Below are 25,761 nucleotides of genomic sequence, written 5' to 3'. Positions count from 1 at the left end.
AAGTGGGTTTGATTCCTGTGCCATGCAGAGTGCCATGCTTACTGGAATAAAACCCTCCAAAAATACTCACATTTTTCATAGGCGAAAGCTGGATTTGATCAAAATAGTTTATGTGGAATGGATTGCTATGACAGGAGGAGAAAATTTTTCTGGTGTGTGGCACAGAGAAATCTAATTGTAAAATCTTGCAGCTATCCAGCAAAATTCATTAGTTGAATACAACAAGAAAACTACTGCTGTACTCACCCTGAGAAGGTCCATCCTTGCATGGGGTTCTTTGAACAGCTTGACTTGAGATTCTTTACTCGTTATTCTGACAGAAGTATTAGCTGATAATCACAAACTAATAATGCTCAGGAACTACACCTTAAGGAAAGTTACTCTATCAGAGATGCACTAAATGCCAGAAAGCTTAATTTTACTGTTAATTTGGCAGATTTCATTTAAGGATATGTACAAAATATTAGCATGTTGGATAGTTAATTGTATGGGAAATAAGGTTAAAGAAAAGAGATTTATTCTCTCACCTTATGGCAACAGATCACCTCTGGAGATCTGAGTTTAGATAACTAAGAATTATCTAAAAGCCATCTCAGGGATGAAAACTTTGAAAGGAGATACTGCCAAGAATTTTGCAGGAAGTAACAAACGTCGATTTTGGTTTCTATACTAGAATTTGAGGTATTTAGTGCTTCATTTGAAATGTGCAATTCTATGTGGAATTAGTACTCATTCACTCTTTGAAAGAGTAATATGTCTGTAGGAGATTATTTTAATAAAGTCATCCTCAAATCAATCTTTTAGGCATAAGTGATTTAGGTAGAAGACAAGTAAGTGTGGCAGTGGTAAATGTCAAGCGTGGTGCGTGGAGGCCAGCAGACTGGCCAGCTCATGGGCAGCAGAAGTATACAGGTTGGGAATGTGAGAGGAGTCCTCCCTGCAGTGTGAACATGCTTAGCTGGATGCCTGGTAATTATACTTGCTTATTCTGCTACCGGCAACACCGTGTCCAGTGTCAGCCAAGGGTTAACAAATTGTGTAGGAGGAAAACAATGGATTTAAAAAAAAAGTCTTTGAACTGTCTTTGAATAATAAAGAAGCTAACAATACCTACTTTCCCGAAGCACTTTGAGATCTGTAAATTAAGGTTTACATAAGAGTGTAAATATTATTATTTATTTAAGAGCTCTCACATTTCCCTTCACTTCTTCTCTTCTTCCTCCTCCCCATTACTTGTTAGTGGGAAGATGCTATTTGCATTCATTAATATGTGTCCAAAATGGGAGGCAGTGGGCGGATGTGGAATATAAGATTGACTGAGGGAGAGAACCGGAGGAGGATGGCAAGGGGCTGTGCGGTGGGAATTAGACTATAAAATGGGTAAGGAGGGGTTAGCAGGAGGGGAATCATATTGGATTTCTTTTGTGATTAAAAATTTCTTACCCTAGAGAATTCAGCAGATCTTCATTTTGGACTTGGTTTTTTTTTTCTTAAATCTTTTAGTTAAACATTCGAGACATGATAAAAGTTGAGAGCAGTTTATATATTTTAACAGTGTCAGGGTTTTCATCTTCAAATTGACACAATTCATATTTTATGTGTTCTGATTGAAATCACATTCAGGCTTGCACTGGTGCTATTTTGCACGTTGTATTGTGTCTACACTTTTGTTTGCTCTTTTGCTTCCCCTGTAGTGGGTAGGACATATTTAGGGTCTCCAAGAAGAATAAAAATAATTGTCGTTTGTGTCCTTGATGGAGAAACCTGCTATCATGGAGATGTAAACCACAAACCCCACTAACTTTTGCCCCAGTGAGGTGTTTGTACTGATGAAAACATTTGAAGCATGGTTGTAATGAGAATAAACTGGTTCTATAGTGAAGGGGCTGCACAATTATTAGAAAACCAAGTCCCTCTTTCCTTTCAAAAACATCTATCTGTCTAAAGCTGTTGGCCATTCTAGTCCTTTGTAAGAACTGTTCTTGTATTGAAATATTTCTTTCTCTTTAATTTATGAAAGCCCTTCCTGTAGTTCTTGTGACTCCCTCACATTTTGTTTCTCTCACCCATTCCTGGCACTGACTCAGTTGAACGTGATCTCTTTATGACTTTACCTGCTACTCAGCTCCAGAAATATGTTAACTACAGTAACTCCATTAATTATTTTACATATCATCGATGTGAGAGACAACAAACTATACAGTATTGTAATTCATAACCTTGCGATAGGTTTCAAACTCTTTATATGTTGAATCAAGTGCTTTCTTATTGCTGTCACAGTAGTCAGGGGTTCTTTATTATCTCTGACTATTGTAGAAACACTGGGCAAAAATTCTCAGGAATGCATCTATGCCCACCAGATGACTTCCTGGTAGACACTGAAGTCTCAAAGACAAATTTACACTTCCTAATGGGATATAAATGTGTTAATCAACTGCAAAGTTTTAGCATTTACGTTCTTTAACAAAAAGGATGGGGCATCCTATATAACACCAGGGACAGAGTCTGCTGCGGATATCGATCCCTAGTAAATACTCAGCTGTACATCAATGTGGAATTTAATAATCACAATGCATATCTGACTGTGCTTTTTCATTAACAAACTGCATTGTTAAGATGTTTACATGTCAAATACATTTCAGACAATAGAGAAAATCAGGGCTTGAACTCTTTTCGGTAACTGCACGATGCAAGAATGTTCTCCTCAGCTGACTATGGCTAAGTCCTTAACTAAATAACTGTTATAGCTGTAATTCAGCTCTAAGTCAGCACTGATCTCTTTTTAATGCTTTGTGTCTTTACAGACCTGAAAGAGGAAAGACTAATTTAAACTAATGCAGTTCCCAAATACAGATGGCTACCTTTGTTCAAGGTTTCAAAACAAGTTAAAATGTACAATGTTGTTTCCAAATGCTGGAAGTAATACCACTCTTCAGTAAAGAGCCAAACAGTTGTTTCCTTGTGTCTCAACATGTCGAAGATCTGGTGTTTAGCTCTACATTCTTTGGATTTATGGAACATTGAAAATTAAACTGTCAGATGAACATTTTCTCTCCTGATCCTAGCTGAGTCTTGATCATGCCTGCTGTCTTCTGAAGCTGTATCTGCTAAAAGAGCAGACACGTGAATCTTATTGTTCTTGAAAACACATCTTCAGCTACTCTGATACCTTTGCAGGATGGGATGACCATTTATGTTACTTGCCTTTAATTATTTAAATTTTGGTATGACTTAGGTGCATAGAATACTAAGGCCTGGGTCTTAAAGATGAACAGGGTCAACACGTTGCCAGCAAATCTCCCATTTGTTTGGGAAAACCATAAAGGAACTTGCAGAGATGATGCCTCTTTTGCAGACATGTTTTCCTCCTGTGTGATCGCTTCCTGCAACACAGAACAGCACCTGGACAGTGTTCAGCTCACACTGAATTTGCCCATGCCAGGATTTTTTTCTTATTCTCTGTTTGAGATTTACCTGTGGTCACACCTTCTGTAAGCCATACTATCTCTGGTGAGCTTTAGGCTGGGGTAGTTTGATTCCAAGAAACTGCAGAGTAATTTAGCACTTTTGTGATAGGAAGTAATAACTCTTGATATTTACTTGAATGTTTTGTTCTAGGAAACATTCTCTATCCAGGAGTGTTTTTTGGTATAAGGTCCATGGTCCCTAGAGGGGGGAAAAGGAATTAAATTGGTCTTCAGTAGCATCATCTCTTGAATCTGTTCCTGAAGAATGAAAATGTAGTGCACTGGGCTATAGCTCTCACTGCTTGGTATCTTGTGAAGTGTTTAATCCTCTTCTCCTTTGATCCTGAATGGTGCAAAGGCTCCTGTCAACGAACACCCTCCTTCGTCCCTTGAGTCTCCTTGTGGAGGCTCTGAAAGCAGAAAACCTGCCCCAGGCTGCCAGAGGCAGAACCTGCATTGCCTGCCTCTCTGTAAGTGACTAGGTTTTTCTTTCAAAATTTTTTTGGAAACATGATGAGTCTGATCCCAGCCTAAAACATTAACGTGGTCAGTGCATAATATTGCACTTAGCAAATGAACAGCCTTGGAATAAAAATCCTGTCTTAAGACGTCACCACACGTGGCTGAGTCCCGTAGCACTGTAAAGGTGAGCATCTCGTCACTTCTCACCGTCAGAGCCGGGTTTCACAAACAGTGACTCAGAGGAGAATAAACCACAGCTTACAGAATTAGAAGGATTCCCAGTTAAAAGCTTCAGCTACTTCTGAGATGGAGGTCATCAATCATAAACAACTATTTTTATAGGCAGCGTTAAAGGACAGTTTTTTTAAGAAAACGGAGCCTCTGAAAATGGACCTTGAGGCCGTTTCCTATCACTTCTTTCCCACTTCAGGCTATTTTCAGGTCTCCTTGGAATCCAACATCACCTGAAATTGGAGTAAAGGCAGCGGTTGGCTTTATACCAGCAGGTTCTCTGCGATTCTACAGATGGGGCTGTAGAGGCTTTGCAGCCACCACTTACACATACTAAACATTTCTGAGACCGATGTAGGTGAGGAGCAGGTTCTGAAAGGCCCCCAGCCCCAAAGGCTGGGTCTCTAATAGGTTGAAAGGTGCAAAAAGCAAGAGTTTTATTTTTCTCGCTGAGTTACTGAGTCACTGAGCTGCAGGCAGATAGCACTGCGTATGTACAGACGAAGCAGATATGCTGATTCAATGGCTGCTTTACAGCTTACTTTCTCAATACAGATTGCCTGCTGAAAAAGTAAAAATTCGAAGAGAATAAAACTATGGTGCCTGAGATAGCCCCTCAAGTTCCCTGTTAAAATCGTCAGTAAAAATAGTGATTTGTGCCTACTTGGTAATAGCTTACTGTATTTATTGGATAACATATCTCTTTATTGTAATCTTCCTTGATAGGGCTCCTAATGCAGTTATCAAAGGTGTCCTCACATCTTTAACTCACTTAGAATGGGAACCATAGCCAAAATGCTAATGAGCTCCCCTTAATCGTAAACACGGAGCACTGATAAGAAGGAAATTTCATCCTCTGTTCTCAAAGAAGTTCTTACGCGTTTCCTACTTACACCACGTTTTATCTGATTCCCCTTCACTTCTGTTCTTAGGCAGATTAATAGGCACCCGAACAGACAAATAACAGTACTGCCACTTCTCTGCATCCTTTTGACAGACTTCTGAGATTGCAAAATATTGTTTGAAAATTACTATTGGAAAAAAGATTACTGAGTGATCAGGCAGACTGCAATTTCTCCGGCTGGAACAAACCGTCCCATAGCACTCACATGAACACATTAGTAACTCTTACTTAAGTGCTGATGGGACATTTTTTAGAATGTGATAAGTGTGAAATAGCCTGTAGTTTTATCACTCTCGGTTGCTGCCCACTCCTTTTGAAAAAGGGTTGATCGTGATTACTGAGGTAGGCACTGCCTTCGGACTGTAAAAATGTTACTGCGTAATGATGAAAGCAAACTTTGCTCAACACCTGTCTATATATATTGCAGGTTGCAGTGGCTGCCCAGTTGGTCCGTTCACTCTGTTGCCTGGGGAGAAAGAAGTGGTAAGTAAAACCAACTAAGAACAAGGCGTGCTGTGGTTTTTATTTTGTTTTCTTTCTTTCTTCTTCTTCTTCCCCCCCCCCCCCAAATTTTAAACTTAATTAGCTTATAAATCAACAACTCTGCTTTCACAGCTCAAGAAAAAGGCAGCAGAGAGCTAATGTAGGGAGCAGGAGGGGCGTGTGAAATGTCACCCGGTTGGTAGCATTTTCAGCTTGTGTGCTTCACTGCATTTATATTTTAAGGAAGTGATAACAAACTGTAATTCTAAAACCAAACTCTGCTACTTTTTGCTTGCAAGTAACTAGTTGCTATTTTAATTAAACATCATAGGAAAAGACCCAGTGTATTTGCAGCTGTCACAAGCAAAACAAACAAAAACACAAGTAATAACTGCCTATAAGATAACATGTTATTGTTTTCAGTATTATTTGGATTTAAAAGTGGTGAGATTTTAAGTCACGGTGGTACTGGATACTGGAAAATGCCCGGGATATGATTAATGAAACATTGGAATGAAATCCTGTCGGTCCATGTGCTGGCGCAGATAGCCGCAGTCTGTGTGCAGCACTACGGCAGGGCCAGGCTATTCTCCACGGAAACATTTTCTTATGCTAATTCAGTTTGATACACTGGGGTAGAAGGAATACATTAGTCTGATGCAGTTAGCTCAACTAATGTGACAGTAGACAGAAATCAGCTGGTTTCTCAGTAACTTTTATTAGCAGCTCTTCCATTAGATCAGTAAGTCTTTTTAATGTTGTTATTCTTTCCTCTCTCCAATCTTTGCTGTGTGTTTTTTGTCTTTGGGATGGGGTAATTTGTTGGGTTTCCTTATTGCTGGGAACATTTTTTTGTTGTTGCTTTATTCTAGAAAAAGGAATTGTTTGGTTTAAATAAATACCTCCTGGGCATTTCAAGCAGGTCACTGAAGTTTATCCATTCTGGCTCTTAAGTGGTATTGTTTGGTGCTTTGCTTGGTTGTGAATGCTAAAATTAATGTTTGGGATTTGCTTTCTCTCTGCACTAGCTTAGACATTAGTTTTCTTCTTAGTTTTATCTGTTTTTTAGCTTTGCCATGTGTTAGATGTGAGAAAAAAAAAGAGTCAGAGATACATAGGAATAAGCAGTGAGCACAGTGCTGACTTTTTTTCCAGCTTTCACACATCCTTTTTTTTTTCTCATTTGCTGCTACATTAGTTGAAAACTCACACAGTGGCTGAGCCTGCTGTCTTATTCAGAGAAAAAGCCCCAAGGAGGTGCCAGGGCAGAGATGAGGTTTGTTCTGAGGCTGGATTCTATCTGGCATTTATTTACCCAATTTTCTCTTCTGCTGCACTTGGGGCTTTGTGGCTACAATGGGTTCTTGGGTAGAACTGTCAAGTAATGTAAAGAAACTAAATTAATTTGTGCTGGCTAAGGTCTTTCCCTCCCCCTCTCAGTATAGTTTGCTTCTCTGTCTGAGATGATACATTTTGAGGAAAAGCTGTATTTCTTCCAGCTGTACGTAAGAAGGATTGCTGTTTAGCTGTGTATTTACTGCTATGAAATATGTGTGGCATATAATAATCTTTACATAACTCATAATCTGGATCTCAGATTAGCTGGTAAATGCCTTTTCAGCATAAAAAAACTGTAGCATGGTCTGGATGGCAAAAAGCGGCATGTGCTTGTGGGAATGCTGGGAGAGAGGAGAAGTGTGGAGCGTCTGGCGGAAGGCATAACTTGATTTGGAGCTGCTTAAGCAGCCTGGGGATTTTTTATTTCCCCAGAAAAACCTCGATTTTGTTGGGTCTGTTCCTGTCAGGTGAGATGTGTTCCAGGCTCACAGCTCTGTAGTTCTCACGCGGGCACAACCTGCCCTTTCAGTGGATGGTCACGGGTGGAGAGGTACAAACAATACCGTCCAGGCATGTGCAAATGGAACTTCATATTCTTTGTGTTAAGTCTAACAAAATAAACAGATTTGTCGCTGTTGCTGCTTTAAGACAGAATGGCACTGACACGGAGCCCTACAGCAGCAGCAGCAGCAGCAGCACTGTTACAGCTGTGCAGTGGCTGGGGACGGCAGTGCGGGCGCTGCGTGACGCCAAGCGTCGCTCTTGTTCTTCCCTGGACTTTAACTCTGACATGCAGCAGTAAGGGAGAGAACATGGCTCTGACTTCGTACCTCTCACATTTTCCTGCAGCATTTGTTCCCTCCGTTTGTGCTGATCTCCCCCTGAGGAGCAGGAGGTTTCAGTTTCCCTTGCAGCCAGAAAGGACGTCACAGGCAGTTAGCATTTTCCGAAGGAGAGGAAAGGCTATACCTGCCGTGCCGTGGTGTGAGAGGCTTTGCCACACAGCTTGCTGGCACAGGCTGGGTTACAGCCTGCATGGCGTTAGCTTTCAGCCCTTTGCAATATGCATAGTGTGCTGTGACCTGCCACTTTCAGGGGGAATCAGGCTTCCATTTCATCACAATGCTGAGCAGCATACCCAACCTGTGCCAGGGGTCTAGCTGAGCTCCTCCTGGCAGCCTGTGCGGGCACAGGCCTGTCCTCTGCACATTCTCTAACATGTTCCTTCACAGTTGTCATCAGTGCTCAAAAGGAAACCACTATTAGTGTTTTCACAGTCACTGTGTACAATGGTGCTAGGACTGACGTCAACTAATCCAAGGGGCAGGGAGCACTGTGGGCAGCCCTGTCACTCTCTGCTCCTCCACAACATCTGGATTGTCTTCTGCATGTTTTTCTCAAGATACTAACATTTGTATTGTATTGAGGTCAAGAAAGAGTTGTTTGAAGGGAAAATTGCATCCTTGTAGTGCAGCGATCAATTAACAGTAAGTTGCTGTGGCCAGGACTCTGACAACCGCAGTATCAGGTGTATGTTATCAGCTGTAAGTTATCAGCTATAAGTTATCTTCTCCGCTGTTTCATTTAACAAGAGCTGGGATGTGGAGAAAGCTGGCAGTCTGGGTGGCACTTCAGGGATCTGTGTGGGTATGCTTCTGTCCGTTCTGATAGCAGTCACGTGGAATTGGGGTTCAAGGAACACCACTGCAAGCCCAGCCACACAAAGCAAATACTGTTATGGTGTCCAGTACTCAAGTCTACCTTAACAAATCTGAGGTTGACCAGGACTCATATGAATAATTTTATAAACATAATTATAAAAAAAACTTCTACCACAGAGGTGTTCAATTCTCATTCTACTGTATTTAATCATATAAAGCAAAAACAATAATAATACATGACATACCTGTGGGATCCTGAGCACCTCAGGAACATGAGTGATGTTTATTCAGATGCCTTGCTGAATTCTTGAACAGGAAGAGTTTATGTAGGAGAACCACAGGTTGCTTTTCTGCCAAAGTTTTCAAGTTCCAGTTTCTGTAACAAATGCATCAGTTCAGTTTCCATACTCCAGTCATGCAAGCTGAATCTTTCATTTTCATTCCAAAGTTATCAAAAGAGCTGTAAAAATACTGATGACCTCCTGGACTGGTGCTATCCGGTATATCCTGTACTTTTCCGTGGCAAGGAGTACGTTGGCAACTTTGTACCTGATTTTTCAATGCATTTTCATGATTGCATTTCACTTGAGGAGCATTTGTGCTGAGCAGTTACACTTTTTCAGAGCTCTTTGAATGCTGAATGTGTATAACTGAAACTTGTTTGACAAGACTGAGGTGTTCTGGCACAGGTGGGGCTTGGAGGTTGTTCTGGCATGGATGAAAATACCAGAATTTGCTCCAAGCAGATGAAAAACCTTGTTGAAACAAGCAAGAGCAATTTTCCTCCATCTGTTCTGAGATCTTGGTGTCTCTTAGGAACTGCGCTGGATCTCATGCCACTGATAACAAATGTGCAAAAGTATATCTTTTGCTAATGAGATTGTAAAATAATTTTCCTGCTAATGTGGAAGGGTAAAAATTCTTAACCTGTGAAGTGGCAGAAAACAATAACTTGCTTTGCTACAGTGGTATATTGTTAGTGTTGCCTGTACCTTTTCCTTCCCAGCTGTAGGAGTAGGATGTGTGGCTGTTAACATGGGCTGTGACAAAACATCAGCTACCAAAATGATAATGATTAAACAAATGATTAATTATACTCCCCAAGAGTGGCTGCTGACCACAGCCGAGCCTTGTTTATGGGTGTACGATATGGACACCTGCCCTTGAAGGTTGGGGGCAGGTGCTTTGTTTATGAGGAATGTTGCAGGCAAATGTGCTCACCTTTGTTTCAGCCATGTGGGTGCAAGACATGGCGGCCAGCAGATATGTGCAGATATGTGGTGGAGAGGGTGGAAGAAACAGGTCCCATGGTGAGACTTCTCCCATTCATTCCACTGGGTTTTGGGTCATATTGGCTATGCTAACCAATGGCATTACAGGCCTGGGAGCGTGAAAATGTTATCATGTATTGCTAGAAGTCCTGTGATCACCTTGCCCCTCTCTGGCTCCCTGTGTTGCTGAAGTAAATGGTTTGAATCTTCCAAGTTTCGGTGCAAGAAACATCTGCCTCCTCAGCTTTTGCCTGGCCTTGGACTGCCGCATGTTCTTGTACCTCTGCTTTTACTTAGACCAGGAGGATTTGGCCACATGATTTCTTATTTTGATGATGTTTGATTATTGGACAATATTACAATGAATGCTAAATGCTTGACCTAAAAAGGGGTCAGAAAGGAAGTGGTTCACAGAGAGAGCCTATATGAGGTGACTGAAACTGAAGCGGCAAATACAGACCTGCAAATACAGACCTGAAAATGGCCACTGCAATTCGATGATGCTCTTTTCAGGTCCTTCTGCTCCTTGCTCTGGAGCTTCTGGAGCTTGGGTCTTCCTTCAAGTTGTCCAGGATCATGTTGCCATCCACCCTTCCATAGGAATGAACCAGTAAAGGCATCAAGATTTTTTTTAGCATATGTGACCACCCAAAGTAGGGGAAGAATGAATTTCCAGTTCGGTAATATGTTAAAACCTGAAGATGGAAGAAAGTAAAGGTTTTTGCTGAAGGAAGATAAAATGAATTAAAGAAATGCTTAAGGTTTGGAAAGCAGAGAAAACTTGGCTTTCATTCTAGTTGAAAGTGAACAAAAATTCAGAAATATATATATACATACATAAAATTTTGTAAATTGTGCAAATGAAATCAACAGTGTGATTTCAAAATTAATTAGGATATCCATTTCATAAATAAAGGAATGATTCAGAGAGATTAGTAAAAATCTGTGTTTTGAGGACAAGTTGCTTCCATTCCATCTCTTTTAATCATGTTTTCACATACATTGCTGTAAGTTGACTGCACACAAATTTTAATCAGCTCTACTTTATTAGTCACAGATCATGGCTCCTTGGCCTGAAGTAGACAAGCCTGAAACCAATAACTATATTGGTGATTCCTCCAAACAAAACCAGAACATGCCCGGAAAAGAAGGAGAAAATCACAAAGGTAATGTGTGTTGACCTGCAGGTTACAGAAATATGTATATTTGGGGCTCCTTGGAGAAGAGATAAAATAATTAAAACATTTTTAATGTTCTGTTTCATCAGGGAATGTGGCTTCACTTGGAAACAAAGTGGAAATTCAACCTGCATTTTCCACAATCGCATTGATAGATGAGACAAGGCAAGAAGAAGACCCATGGGCTCTGCCAGAACTGCAGGACACTGGAGTCAAGTGGTCAGGTAGACATTTTTCAGTAAATAAGTTATGTGCACTTATTTTTTCCATAATTTCTGATGTCTGAATTTAGGATTTGAGCGGTTTTCAGATGTAGACTTTATACTTTGTCTCACATTCCCCAGTGGTGAAGCTGGGATATGACATTCAGGCTTCTAAGAAGGAATTGGAAACCATATTGCCTACCCTCCTTAAAGCAAAAGGGGATATATGGAAAACAATCTAAAAGTAGTGTGATCTTATTTTCAGGCTCATATTGAACTTTCTTCATTCAGTAAGATGAATGTGCAAAACTAAGGGCCAGTCTAAGACTTCATTAGGTAAATGAACTGCCTGCTTTTGCAGTTAAAATTTGGATTAAGAAGAGCACTTTTGGATTTAATTACGTGCAGGGGTCACAACACTGTACTTAGCTCCATAGCCTCTTCTTCTGCACTAAATTGTTCTGGAGAGAACATCAGATAAATAAACATGTTTCTTTATGCATAATGTATTTGTTTTGCAGAACTGGATAGAAAAGGAAAAATCATTCGTGTACTCTATGGAATAGGAAAGTTTATTATGTTGCTTGGATTACTCTACTTGTTCGTGTGTTCTCTGGATGTACTGAGCTCTGCTTTTCAACTAGTAGGAGGTATGAAAATGCATTTAAAGTATCAAAAATAAGCTACAAATGGGGCAATAAATCTCATCTGAATCATTAAATTGCAAGTATCACTCTTAAAGATCATATGACACAGATTTATGTGTAGAGATGTAGGTTTAGAAGGAAGTATCTCTGCGTGAAGACTGACCTTCCTCTGTGTGAAAAGACCTTTGTTTCTAAGTTTTCAAAGAGCTGTCAATGAAGAGATTGATCTCAATTTCTTAGGAAGCTCTGTTACTTTAGTGACAGAAGCATTCAGCATTGAAATGACCCCTAAATCATTCAAAGATGAAAACTATTGAAATATAATTTTACATTTACCTTTCTTTAAGGGTTGAATTTGGCTCATGGATTCAGAAGTGGTTATCAAATAAGTATGTGAGCTTCTTTAGAATTTTTTTCTGGATTTTTGGCAACCTAGAAAGAACAGTATTACTCAGCATTATTAAAACAACTTTCCTTGACATGGTAACCAAAAGTCATCAAGGCAGTAATAGTGTTTAAATCTATGCATATGTGCTTTTTTACTCTACAGTCTTTACTTTTTTGCTAGTTTTATATGGTCCTCTGCAGAATTCAATGGAACTTGTGTAGTCAGTGAAATGAGAGAATATAAGGCATATAACTAATAAACTGAGACTTCAGAACCTGTATTTGGATCCTTGGGCTACATCACCTTGTACATTTTTCTGCTTGCAAGCATGAATGCATATGTATCATGTTCAATTGTTGAATGGTCTTCAATTAAATGCTCTGCTAGTTCCTATTGACTTGACCTTGTACTTCCCTCACTGAGAATATGTTTTGGTAGGTAAAGCGGCAGGGGACATTTTTAAAGATGATTCAGTGCTCTCTAATCCTGTTGCGGGGCTGGTGATAGGAGTTTTGGTGACTGTGATGGTCCAGAGCTCCAGCACTTCTTCATCCATCATTGTCAGCATGGTGTCCTCTACATGTAAGTCTGCTTGCTGTGTCTTCCTGGAAATCACCCACAAATCTTGGTGCAGCATACAACTGTCCCCACCTGTTGAAGTTGTAAAAGTATTGAATTTAAGAGTAGGGACTGCAGGAAAAGACTTTCACTGCTGTTGCCTTAGATATTAAAAAAAAAAAAAAAGAGAGAGAGAGATAAAGTTAATGAGCTGCAGAAAACAGTGAAATAATGTTCATAACTGCAGTGAAAATCACTGGAAGCATTGGCATTGAATGTACTAATTTTGGAAGTATTCACATACCTTTCTTATGTTAACCAGTTACAGAATTTTGTATCTGATAACATTTCAAAATTCTTTAGAAGCGGGTTATGCCTAGGGAAGAAGAGACACTTGCTCTGTCCATCAAATGTGTGATGAAAAGAGATAACAAGGGACTGCAGTGGGAATCACTAGATTGTTGGAATGCCATGTTCCCAAAGGGTGTGGTTAAAGCAAACATATCTGGAATGGACTCCCTTATTCCAGTGACATTGAAGGAAGTTTGTTCCTGAGGTCTTAAATAGGTTAATTTTTACTGGACCAAATAGTTCACGGATGATCTCATTTTTTTTCATTCAATGCTTCATTTTCTACTTTCTAGTGCTGACTGTACAATCAGCTATTCCTATCATTATGGGGGCAAACATTGGTACCTCAGTTACAAACACAATTGTGGCGCTCATGCAAGCCGGGGACAGGAATGAATTTAGAAGGTATTGTACTTAAACATTAGATCTGAAAAGTTGCTTTTCTTCCTTCTTAGTAAGTTTTCTTCTGTATTGCCTGTCACTACTACAGCCATTCAATCCTTCTATTGTCCAGAAGTGGAATGTCTGGTTATGAAAGCTGCAAGCAAACTTCTAAAGCAACTTTTATGACCTCTAAATCTTCATGGAGATTAAAAAAAAAAAAGATCCTGTTTTTCTTTGTCATAAGGAAGTAATGAAGTCAATTCTGTGATTTTCTTTCAGAGGATAGCAAATTGTAAGCTGTCATCATTTCTGCCATGGCCAAAGTAGAATACCTGGGTGTATGGTTTCACATACTTGAAGAAAAGCGTATTGTTCCTTCAAGTTTTTGTGGTTTTATAAAAGTCCATCATTTTTAATAGGATGTTACACAAGGATAAAGTTTCAGACAGCTTCCATGACATCACCCACCTTTGTTTACCTCTTAATTATAGGAGTTAGTAGATTGATATTACACTATTTTGATTATTCTACTTAAGAGAGACATCAGTGTTCAAGGTTTCGGAAGTCTACAATAAACAAAAGATGGTAACCATAGAAAATATGATGTGTTCTGGCTGTCAAGTTATGACAAGTCTGCCACTTGGCATTATCATTGAGAGTTCATGGCAGTAAACTTGGGAGGGATATGGGACTTTGGTACCTTATCATTTATGACATACTGAACATATGAAGTACCAAAGCATACTTCTACAAGGCTTGCTGTCTTTGGTTGTGTTGGTCTTAAACTCCAGTGACAAAGTAGCCTATTAGTTTTGGGCCAGGTAAAAAAAGGTTAAATAAGTTGATTTTCATTATAACCTTTAACAATCACTTTGGTTTCTAAATACTTTTGTTGTTTTACTTTGAATGTTCCACCTAATTTCCCCTCAAGCAATTTGGAACATAAATTGCAGGATTATCATTTCAAGGAATATTTCCTCCTCCTCTTCCTTTACAATGCTTAATTTAAGGAGTTATATTTTAAAACAAACATAGGCAGATTGCACAGAATTAAGAGCCATTAGGAAACAGCTATTAGGAATGTGGGAAAGAGTGCCCATGAGGAAATAGTTGTGGCTCTTCAGGTTGTGGAGGAGAAGCTGGGAGGACAAACTTGCAGTTTGCAAGAACATGTGAGAGAGCTGCAAAGAGCCACTTCTATGTGAGTCAGGTAGAATAAGTCCTGGAGGCAAATCCTGTTTCAGGATCAAAAAAGTATCAAAAATAGGAGAGAGGCAAAATGAATGTAGGCTGTACAGCCACTCTTCAGCTGAGTACTGTTAGCAGCCTTGTGTTAAGGATCACTTGTCTTTCCTAGTTTTTTCTTGTTTCAGTGACCTTAGCTGACTCTTTTACTTGGCTAACAGTGGGGAGAAAATGTGGAGCTCTGTAATAAAGCTGCCATCTTCTGGGATCTTAGAAATGAAATAATGCCTGTCTTGAAATTGGCTTCATCTCCACTTTTATGATTTCATTTTAAAATGGAAGTTGTGCACATATCTTTCAATTAAAAGCAGTTCTATTTTTTAATTTCTTGTAGGGCCTTTGCTGGGGCAACAATTCATGATTTCTTTAACTGGCTTGCTGTGTTTGCATTGTTGCCCATTGAAGTCATTTCTGGCTATCTTTACCATCTCACCAACGTTATAGTTGAGTCCTTTCATCTTGAAAGTGGTGAAGATGCCCCTGAACTACTAAAAGTCATCACAGACCCTTTTACAAAACTCATCATTGAGGTAAGCTCTATAGGTCTGAAATTAAGCTGCTACACAGGGAGTCCTAGCTCCATATTTCCCATATCTATTTCCCCCACGTTTCACCGTAGTGAGGACAGACCTAGCTAGGAGGGTAGGGAAGGCAGGTGACACATGGGATGGATGGAGTGTCAGACTATTGCATAGGCACTGGTAGAGAATGCTACTTGAGGCAACCTGGAACATCCAGAAGATCTGCATAAGACTTGAAGAAATAGCATAAATTATGGGAAACTTACACACCACTGAAGGAGCAGCTGGAGGCCAGATGAATGGCATGCAGCTCCTAAAATGGCAGTAAACATGTTTAGGCAGTTATGTCAGTGTAGCTGCTTGATTAAAATGTCTGAGATATGTGTGTGGGTGATTTGGGGAGAATGAGACACAGCATGTGTGTGTGTAGAATTTAACCTTCTCTGGCAGTAAAGCCCCTTCTCCTTGTTGGGCAGCAGCTCCAGTGTTAGAGATCGTCATGGATGCTTTACATGGTTCAGTTTCCAAAAAAATTATTATTTGAGCCGAGCTGAACAAAAGTGTGTGATGCAAGTTGAAATAATGCTGTTTGTTGTTCTTTTCTTACAGCTTGATAAATCTGTAATAAATGCAATTGCTACTAATGATGAATCAGCAAAAAACAAAAGCCTGGTAAAGATTTGGTGCGTAACTGAAACTAATGTGGTGAGTATTATGTTAAATTAGTTGTCAGGCTCCTTAGGAAAGATATTACTGATCCACAGCTGACTAATACTAATGTGAAATTAGATTTTTAAATGAGTATTTGTTGCAGCAGAAGAATGAACACAATATAATCTAGCTTTTGCATCACTTAAACCAAACATGGCATTCCAGTGGTGAGCTTGATGTGCATGCTTTAGGTACTGTACCATGCAGGGCCTTGCTTATCTGAATTTGTGGTTTGGAGCCAAGCCTTTCACTTCTTTCACAATCAAATACCTTTAAACTTGGTACTTTTATCGACTCCCTGAAAGTGCAAAAAGCTGCAATGGAGGACCAAGAAACTCTCTTTTTGGCCACCATTCATCTATCTGATCTAAGCACCTAGTCTAATATGTGCAAGAGTAATCTGCTGGTAGTTGGTTACTTCAGCTTTCTTGGAAAACTGCCCTCAGACAAAGCCTCTCTGGAGCTAAAATCATTTGATCTTCACCTGTGTAACACTGCAGCATGAAGGAAGTTGTTGCCCAGGGTGGCACCAGTGAGTACCTTTGGTTGGCCATGGAGCTGTGTTTGATTTGTGTTGTTCAGCCAAACTAAAACTAAAGCATTATCTTGGACCTTTATGTGTTAGTGTGTATATATAAAAGTAACTCCTGAAGTCATAATGCAGAAGATACTTGAGGACACACAGCAGAAATTAAAATTCAGTGCTTGCATTTTCAGAGGAGACCAGCTCCTATTGAATGACTATCTGGATGGCCAGTGAAATGCTAGCTATGGGAGATAGTGGTAGGAGCAGAGCCATGCTAATGTGAAACTCTGCTCAGGTTACCCTGCTGAAGCACTGGGTCTTTAATCCCAGGTAAAGCAGAGGCTGGGGGAGGCCTGCTGCTTCCAGCCCCCTGGCAGCTCTTGGTTGCCCTGTTTGCTGCACTTGCAAGCTCAGCAGGGCCTGAGCCCTGGCCTCTTGCAGTCCTCCCACTCTTAGAAGGCAAGTGATGGCACAGGGAGCATAGGCATTTCAACACGGATAATTTTTCTGTAGGCGATTGTTTTGGCTATGTACCTACAGCCTCAGTGTACAGTCAGATTACAAAGTCACACGAAACCCCTACAAGTTTGAACTGAGCTTGGTTGGGGAAGAGGAAGATATTTAACTGATTTGCATTCCTGGCAAGTTAAACTAATTTCTGGCAAAAATATTCAAATGGATTTACATCAAGGAGGAATGTATGCAGAATGTATTTAAAGCAAAAGATAAGGACAAACATTTCAGTCTGATGAAGCTGCTTTGATATCAATTCTCTGAAGGAATTTCAGAGAACTGTGATGTTTTCAATAGGCTGCAGACTAGGTGTTCCCTGACATTGTGGGGCCACTCCTGGCTTTGTCCATCTGGGCTGCTCAGCATCAGCTGGAGGGGGAATGTGAATGCTGCAACAACATAGGATCTGATGTGATCTCTTTCCCTATTTCTGAAACAGAGTATCGTTCCAACATATCTTACAGATAACTCCTGTTTGGCAGCGTGTAGTTCAGAGTCCATTCTGCTGTTAGCTATATGGATATAGGGAAGTACAGTTCAGTCATGGAACTGTTTCTTAATCTACATAAGGACTTGTGGACTTAGTGTCATCTGGGCTATCAGCTGGAGCTCCTGTAAGCAAGGTTGTATTTCATAAAGAGAAAGTCAGGTTCAAGTCAATAGTACTAGTCGTGATGAAAATGATTAGCTCTTAGAGAATCTTTGAGCTTTAGAAAATAAAGTAGTAGCTGCACATCTACATCTCCGTTTCTACAGATGTGAAAACAGAGGTGCACAAAGGTGTTGTGACCAACCTATGCTCGTTCAGCAGCAGGTACTGCACTAGTATTGTGATAGTCTGAGTCACAGTCCTGTGCAATGCTCATCACACCATTTCAGAATCACAGAATCACCAAATGGCTGAGGTGGGCAGAGACCATCTCTTGCAACCCCTCTCCATCAGGGATACTCGGAGCAGGGTGTCCAGAACCACAGCCAGGTGGCTTTTGAAGATCTCCGAGGAGGAGACTCCACAGCCTCTGGACAATTAACTGCAGTTAAGCTGACAGTAAAGAGGTAGAAATTGCTTTGATCCAAGGAAATTGTGGCACTAACTGGAAAGGAATGCCTTTGTCCCGCACCTGCAGCCTGATGTGAATTTCTTTCCATGAACCTTGAGATCAGTTATTAAGCTTCTTAGCTCCTGACAATATGGTGCTATGGTTGAAATGGTGTAGAAGGTTTGGGAAATATTTTCACCTTTAAAAATTGTGCTGAACAACTTGAGTGAAAGCACAGCTGTTTATTTGGAGAATACAAGAAAATTTGCCATGTCATTAATGGGGTACAATTGAGTTACACTCCAGCTTACAAATCTGCCTTTAGTTGATGAATTCTTGGTTGCAGTAAAAAACCTAGAATTTTGTATGAGCTCTTAATGAATGTTGTAGTTGCCTGAAACAACTGCTTTTTCTGGCAATCTTTAGACACTGCAGAATGTCACAATTCCACCTTCAGAGAACTGCACGTCTTCTGAACTTTGCTGGTCAGAAGGAAATGTGACATGGACCTTGAAAAACATATCTGAAACAGAATATATCACTAAATGTAAGTAGAACCATTTTTCCTTTGATATAATACCTTTACAGAGATACATATTGTTCTAATGGTGTTAACAGACCACTTCAGAGGTGTATCGAGGCACTCACCTGTATGTGTACACAGGATACTTCTATCGCTGCAGTCAGAACAGCTTGTGCTCCGTTATACAGCTGGAGTTACCAGCATCATCACTGTATCTGGAAGTACATGGATCTCTTTCCATGCCCCCTAGTATCAGTAAATGAGGTCTTCAGTATCACGTCACCCTGGCTATTCAGGTGACTTGGTGCTATAGTTACAGTCACTTTGCTGTAGCAGTTGCTTGGATATCTCCATCTAGATGTGCTGTTCAGGAATTTCAACAGCTGTTCTCAGGCACATAGCCAACTCTTGCTGACCCACAACCCAGCTAGGAGCACATCATGATTTCCTCATTTTGTCGTACTCTCCCTCCATGCATGAAGCTGCACATGGTCAGCCAGACTTTGCCTGCTCTGCAGGTGTGCCTGCTATATATTTTATGAAAGTGTCATGTAAGAGTCCCTCTCAGACACAAATTTTGTGCAGCTAAGGAGATAGCATTTTCAGTTTTTGCCATGTGTGCTCTGCTCCCATTTTGTTAGGCTGTGCATGAAAACCAGAGCTGGTCTTGGGATCAGAAGCAAAAATGAGACTAGGCCGACTTATTCTTCTTTTCTTCTTTCCAGGCCGGCATCTCTTTGCAGAAACAGACTTGCCTGATCTTGCCATCGGTCTCATCCTTCTGGCTTTGTCCCTGCTTGTTCTTTGCTCCTGTTTGGTGATGATCGTTAAGCTGTTAAACTCTGTGCTTAAAGGACAAGTAGCAAGTGTTATCAAGAAGACAATCAATACTGGTAATTACCTGCTTCCTCTGGAGCTTGTTCTTAGTAACAGCAAGGACACTGGGTACATTTACTGACATCCCCTGTTCTGTTATTGCAGAACAGTTTCAAGAAAATAATATTAAGCCAGAAATGTTGCCTCTAAATATTTCTTCAGCTCAGCATGTTATTTTCTTCCTTAAAAATTTTTATTAGTGAACAGTTTGCTTGTGAACTGCAGATTAAAAGCAACAGAGACTAAAGTCCAGGCTCTGTTTCTGATGTGTAATCATTAGCTGTTAGAAATGTAATCTTCACATCCCCAAAAGATAGTGCTTTAGTGCTGAGATCAGGATTGCCTACTTGCACACAAGTTCTTTTAAAGTAAGTTTGACAAACGTGTGTAGAGATTATTTGATCTAATTTCCTTTACTTGCCATGTTCCATTCTTTACCCTGCATATTGGTATTTCTGTCTTTCCCTGTATTATCCAGGTGATTTTGGCTTTTGCTTTCATTGTGTGCAAACACAATGTTTTGTTTTGTTTTGTTTTCCACTTGGCTGCCTTGTCTCCATTCAGTGGAAAATGAAGAATTCAGGACTTGCACCAGTGAAAATCAGTCCTGGCGTACACCTGATTGTGTGAGAGGGCTCACAGCCATGGGGAAGAAACCAAAGTGGTCCCCATTCTGTCTTCTCCTGGGCAAAGATCACTGCCCAAATCAAAATAAATGAGTAGAAAGTGGCCAATTACTGCTCATTTGTGATTTGCTCAGAATCTCTCTGTGTCATCTCAGCTGATGAAGTCCTGACCTTGTGGCTCAGTCATAAGTCTGCAGACTACAAGGGACCATTGTGCTTAGTTTCTCTAATCAGTGTGATTAGATTTTTTTTGCAAGAGTAACAAATGAATTACTAGATGTTCAGCTTGCAACTAGTTTGGAGCCTTATGATTTTAGCATGGTGGTCTTCAGAATCTTTTGAAGATCCCATCTACAAAGCAAATGCCTGGTTGCCAAAACCAGGAAACTCTAGACAGTTAGAAGGTGTTGAGTTGAGCTCAGTGGAAACATGTCTGGGACCTAATTGTATTACAGCATATATACTGCCCTGGGTCAGTACAAAGGTCTATCTAGGGTAACATGCATCTCACAGTGTGTCCAGTGGTGGAAAGCTGGAGAAGAATACAAATAACAGGGCAAATTAAAGTGGTAGAACTGACTCTGACCTCCAATCTTGTTTTAGACAACATGTAAGCCATATATATACATTCAGAACACTTAGTAAAGTTTTCTCTGTTAAATGATTTTGCTTGGAATATTTTGTTATTCTAAAGGCATTGTCCTCCCTCTATTTTTCTAGATTTCCCATTTCCTTTTACTTGGCTGGCTGGATACCTGGCTATGCTTGCAGGGGCTGGTATGACCTTCGTTGTTCAAAGTAGTTCTGTCTTCACATCTGCTATTACACCTCTTGTTGGTAAGTTGTCAGTATTTTATTCTTCATCCCCACATTTTATCTTCTTCATCATTCTAAAACTGCTTAATGCCATTCCTTTTCTTCTAGGCATCGGTGTTATAAGCATTGAGCGTTCTTACCCCCTCACCCTAGGAGCTAACATTGGCACAACCACAACAGCTATACTTGCAGCTTTAGCAAGCCCAGGGAGTACATTAAAATATTCATTACAGGTCAGTGTAAACCAATGCTTCTTTGAATTTATTTAGAAGCTGCAACTTTTCTGAATAAAAATCCAACAAAATTAGTTCTGATACAAATATGTCCTGGATATTGAGCTTGATTCTGTATGTGATACTATTGATGGCTCAGTAATTTCAACTACTAGAGCAAAAAGCTTCTATTAAGCATTCCTAGAATATCAATATGTAGTAAAATGTTTCCTAAGTTTAGCTTGATCTGATTGAATTCATTTGGAAATCCAGCAGGATTGGCCACTTGACTCTGCAGAGCATTGAATCTCAACATCTTAGAATTCAGTGCTCAAATCTGACAATTCTCTTAGGTAACCCCCTTTGAAGGTTACTAATATCTGTAAGTTCCTTGTGCAGGATCCTGATAGTTGCTTGCTTTACCAGCTTTATTTCTGGTGGACTCAATTTATTTCAGTACAGTATTGCGTTTTAAAACTTCTATATCTGCAGGGAGATATCTTGTCTCCATTGGGTTCTCTTGTTTCCAGATGCTGTGGCCTATTTATCATCTTTGATCTTTAGAATGTGTGAGGTATTACCAAGTCTTTTTTTTCATGCTAGGAAAGGTCTAGCAGTAAAGTAGAAGCAAAGACAAGAAAAGATCAAAGTGAGAAGCAAGAAAAGGGAAACTATGAAGTCAGTACCTCTAGAAGTTATTACTGTGTGGGTAGGACTATTTAATGTAATTTGAGGTAATTAACTTTTCAAATGTTTTTTGCTTTTAGATTGCCTTGTGCCACTTTTTCTTCAATGTCTCTGGGATTATCCTATTTTACCCGCTGCCTTTTACCCGGCTGCCAATCCGCATGAGCAAGAGCTTGGGAAACATAACAGCCAAGTACAGATGGTTTGCTATATTTTATCTTCTCATCTGCTTTTTCCTTTTGCCTTTGTTTGTATTTGGTCTGTCACTGGCGGGCTGGCCAGTCCTTTTGGGTGTTTGCCTTCCCCTGTTGGCTCTGTTTATTGCTGTGATTGTAATTAATATTATGCAGACAAGGCGGCCTCATTCACTGCCAGAGAAGCTTCAAAACTGGGATTTCCTACCCATCTGGATGCACTCCCTAGAGCCCTGGGACAATATGATTATGTCTTCACTCTCCTTTTGTGGGAAGCATTGCTGCGGATTCTGCAAGTGCTGCAAAGTCAATGCAGAACAGGAGGGTGCCAAAGATAATCAGCTGAAAACTATGGAGGTTTATGAAAACACCATTACAATGGCTGATGAAGAAAGAGGTGTAAGAAGGGCTCCAGCTGCAGCTTGTGTTGAAAAAACAGGCACAAACAACACAGCTTTATAGTAGTGGATCAACCCATAATAGCAGAGGTAAAGCATAGGACAGTCAGGCTCTTGAAAACTACCTTGAACAATGCACTGAGAACAGAGTGAATATTTTGTTAGGTTCCTGCAGCCAGTGATATATCACTCATCAAGGAATGGAGTCAAGCAAGCTTGACAGAGTCCCTAGAAAATCTACGATCAGTTGAAAGCTAAAGACAGATTTGCTTACAGAGCATCTACTGTGTGGTACATTCATCCAATGCTATCAGTAGCAACCAAAAGAAATTTTGATGTAGTTCTATGAAGAGAGGGATGAAAGGAGCGTGATTAATTAAAAACCAGTCAACCCAACAATGCACTTGTAGGACAACCTTTCTGGCCTATTGGCTTATTCAGTAGAAGTTACTTTATGATACCCTAAAGGTTCTGTAAATTAAAAAAGAAAAAAAAATTAAAAGAAAACACAACCAACCAGAAAGAATCCAAATGTTTTCATTGGCTTATGTTCAGTGGTCAAAATAGAAAACAATATTCCAAATATGGACAAAATCTGTTGTCTGTGTGGAGGAAAATGAAATTCTGGGACATGCCTCAGGAGTTCTGTGAGTCCTAGACTGGCATAAGGGTACGCATAAGCCCATTTAGAGCTCTCTGCCTCCTTTAACACAAGGACAGGAGCTGCTGTCTTTTGTTGTCTCAAGCTAAAAGCCAAAAATTAATTGCTGATCACTTTACCTGCTGAAGTTAAACACTGGGTTTAGAGACTCTGGGTGGCTATGAAAGAGCTTTGTGGACTCAGGGTGTGGTTGCATGGCTGTCTGTCTGTCTCTCTAGATAGTCCTCCCCCATCCTGTCCACTGAGTAATCCCATAAGCACTTGTCCTGGCACAATTAGAGGAAAGGAGCAGGACGGAGGACAAGTGACTGGCACAGGCGTGTAAAGAGCTGCCCAACTCTAGGCTGACACCACGAGATCTGTCTGCAGTTGGGACTGAGCCACAAAATGGCATTTAAATATAGGAGGGGAGACTGGCTTTAGAGCTACAAATGAGGGAACCTGGAGAACAGACTGTGGTTAGTGTGGGACATGCAGCAGCATTAACAGGTGAGAAATGAGTGTTCATGCACGGTCACTGTGTGCTCTGAACCACCCACCTTGGAAATAATGTGAATTTTATTGGCAATTGTATGTAGCAATCCAAATTCCAAATAAAATCCTAGGTAGTCAGTAGCACATGTAGTCAATCCAGAGGTAGTATAGCACTTGGTGTGAAGCTGCTTGTGCTCAGGTCTTACATTACTGATGATTTAGTAAATGCTTACGAGACAACACTGAATCATGGACTGACAAAAGGTATCATTTCAGAAAAAGATCATTTCAAAGACATGCTGAGTACTTCTGCTGGCCTTTAATAACTTAGATATGAGTGAGCATGGGATAGTACCTAAGGTCCAACCACTAATGGAAAAAAGATCATGTAGCAGAGTGTAGGCCAATCAGTATCATGTAAAGTCAATTTGCATGGGCGATTTGTAGATTAAATCTGTGATGGAAACACTGAGAGGACCCTTAGTTCAGCATAGCCACTCAGTGCTGCTATAACACATTTACTTCTGAATAGTTGGTAGTTTTCTGCAGAAGTAGGATCAGTAGGCTGCATTCATACACATTTTAGAAGGGAAAATTTTTTCATTTGCTTTCTTAAGCTCTCATTGAAAACAGCAAACTAAGCTGCCTAAAACATGTTAGCAAATTGTATTCATGCTGAGATTCCAACTGTTTCTACGATAATGAGCCAGTGACAAAATGCTTAGCATCAGAGTAAATTGTCAAAATAATTTAATTCTGGTATAGTTCTGCTCTTTGTGGGTTTAGTAACAGAGAACGGAGTTCTACCAAACTGTTCTGTTTCAAATTTACTTTTTCTCCATATAGTTCAAACAGAATTTTGTCAGCATTTCATTTTCAAAGTGGAATTGTTCTTCATTTTATTTTCACAGTTCTGGATTCTTTCACATTCTGCGTTTCTTTAAGTTCCATTTCCCATGCTCTGTTTTGACAGGAAAAAAAAAAAAAGAGAAAATATGTGAAAAATCCAGAATTCTTTCAAAGGTGTCTTGACTTTCCATTGACCATTCACTGAAACAGGAAACATTTCCATCTACTCTTACTGATTTCTTAACATGCACCTTATTTTCATCTTGAAGTAAAGCTGTTGAGAGCAGTGATGATAACTCTCAGCAAAACATCAGAGGAAAAGCAACTCTTACAGAAGAATCAGGGTAAAAATTATAGTCAGACATATCAGTACTTCATGTTCCTCATTAACTTTCCCCTATGATGTATTGAGTTTGTACCCTCCTCTCTCCTTGCTGGTGAACTTCAGGCCATATTGTGCCGTTGTTTTAGACAGATTACAAAACAGACTTCTGTTTAACATTTGACAGCACAACATGTCCTGGAAAACGTCCCTCCCTACTCTTAACAAAAACTATTTACACTTTATTTATAATTATTTGAGTGTACAGAACTTTTCATAAGTTATACAGAAAAAGGCTTGTGATTGTGTTATATATACGTATTTGAAAACCACACGATGTTTAAAATGTAAAAAGGAACTACTGTATATTTGTAATATAACTTTTAAAATTGTTTGTAACTGTGCATACTGTGTATTAAGGAGGCTGTTGGCTCCACCAATAGGTTACATAAAGATTGTTAGTAATGCAGAGACAGATTTCTTAAAATAAAGATGAAAAACAACTATGCATTTTCATAATATGGCTTCATGCAGCAGGATGCAGAACTCCTCTTTTCTAACAAAGATTTGAATTTTCTGCAATGAGGAATTTTGGAAATACAAGATTTCTAAAATGCTTTTTTAAACTCTTACACATTTTATCTTCTACTGTTTTGGGGACAGCATATGGCTTTATACTTTGTCATGAACACTCATCTTGTCTGTCCTCATGCATTGAATGTAAAAATAAAGAGAAATTTTAAAAAATGAAGATTTTCGTATCTGTTTGTAGACATATCATGGAAGATGCAGAAAAATGAGGATGCAGACATAGGCTAGTCTGAGATGATACAGTGTAAAGGAGCTGGGGTTAGCACCAGGCACTGCAGAAACCCTTCGGAGAGCTCTGTGGCCATCGGAGATTTTCATATGAAGCAAAAAATGAAGACTTGCTCAGCTCAGTTGCACAGGTTGAGAGTTTCCAGCAGCGCCCTGCAGATCATCCTCAGTGAAGGTAAGTGTGGGAGTCCAACACCAAGGCTGCGTAACTGCTGGATACAC

At 40.0% G+C, this 25,761-nt stretch overlaps 1 protein-coding gene across 4 annotated transcripts; it reads left to right on the top strand.

Moving 5' to 3' along the window:
- Positions 1-5,267: 5,267 nt before the first annotated feature.
- Positions 5,268-25,424, top strand: SLC34A2 (solute carrier family 34 member 2). Of its 4 annotated transcripts, XM_090139588.1 has the most exons (14): positions 5,268-5,406; positions 5,492-5,547; positions 10,869-10,983; positions 11,085-11,219; positions 11,720-11,848; positions 12,672-12,815; positions 13,436-13,547; positions 15,106-15,301; positions 15,902-15,997; positions 18,509-18,629; positions 19,331-19,498; positions 20,828-20,944; positions 21,032-21,156; positions 21,903-25,423. In XM_090139588.1, exons 3-14 carry the CDS (start codon positions 10,878-10,880, stop codon positions 22,476-22,478), a joined length of 2,025 nt encoding a protein of 674 aa, XP_089995714.1. In that variant the 5' UTR covers positions 5,268-5,406; positions 5,492-5,547; positions 10,869-10,877; the 3' UTR covers positions 22,479-25,423. The 4 variants fall into 4 exon arrangements, with proteins under 4 accessions (XP_089995714.1, XP_031444300.2, XP_089995715.1 ...); XM_031588440.2 differs by lacking the exon at positions 5,268-5,406 and having other exon boundaries at positions 5,449-5,547; positions 21,903-25,424; XM_090139589.1 differs by lacking the exons at positions 5,268-5,406; positions 5,492-5,547 and adding an exon at positions 8,025-8,372.
- Positions 25,425-25,761: the final 337 nt, after the last annotated feature.

The sequence above is a fragment of the Phasianus colchicus genome, chromosome 4 (assembly GCF_987193195.1).
Source record: "Phasianus colchicus chromosome 4, bPhaCol1.hap1.1, whole genome shotgun sequence".
In the NCBI taxonomy this organism is placed as follows: Eukaryota; Metazoa; Chordata; class Aves; order Galliformes; family Phasianidae; genus Phasianus; species Phasianus colchicus.
This window is presented reverse-complemented; position numbering and strand designations above follow the sequence as displayed.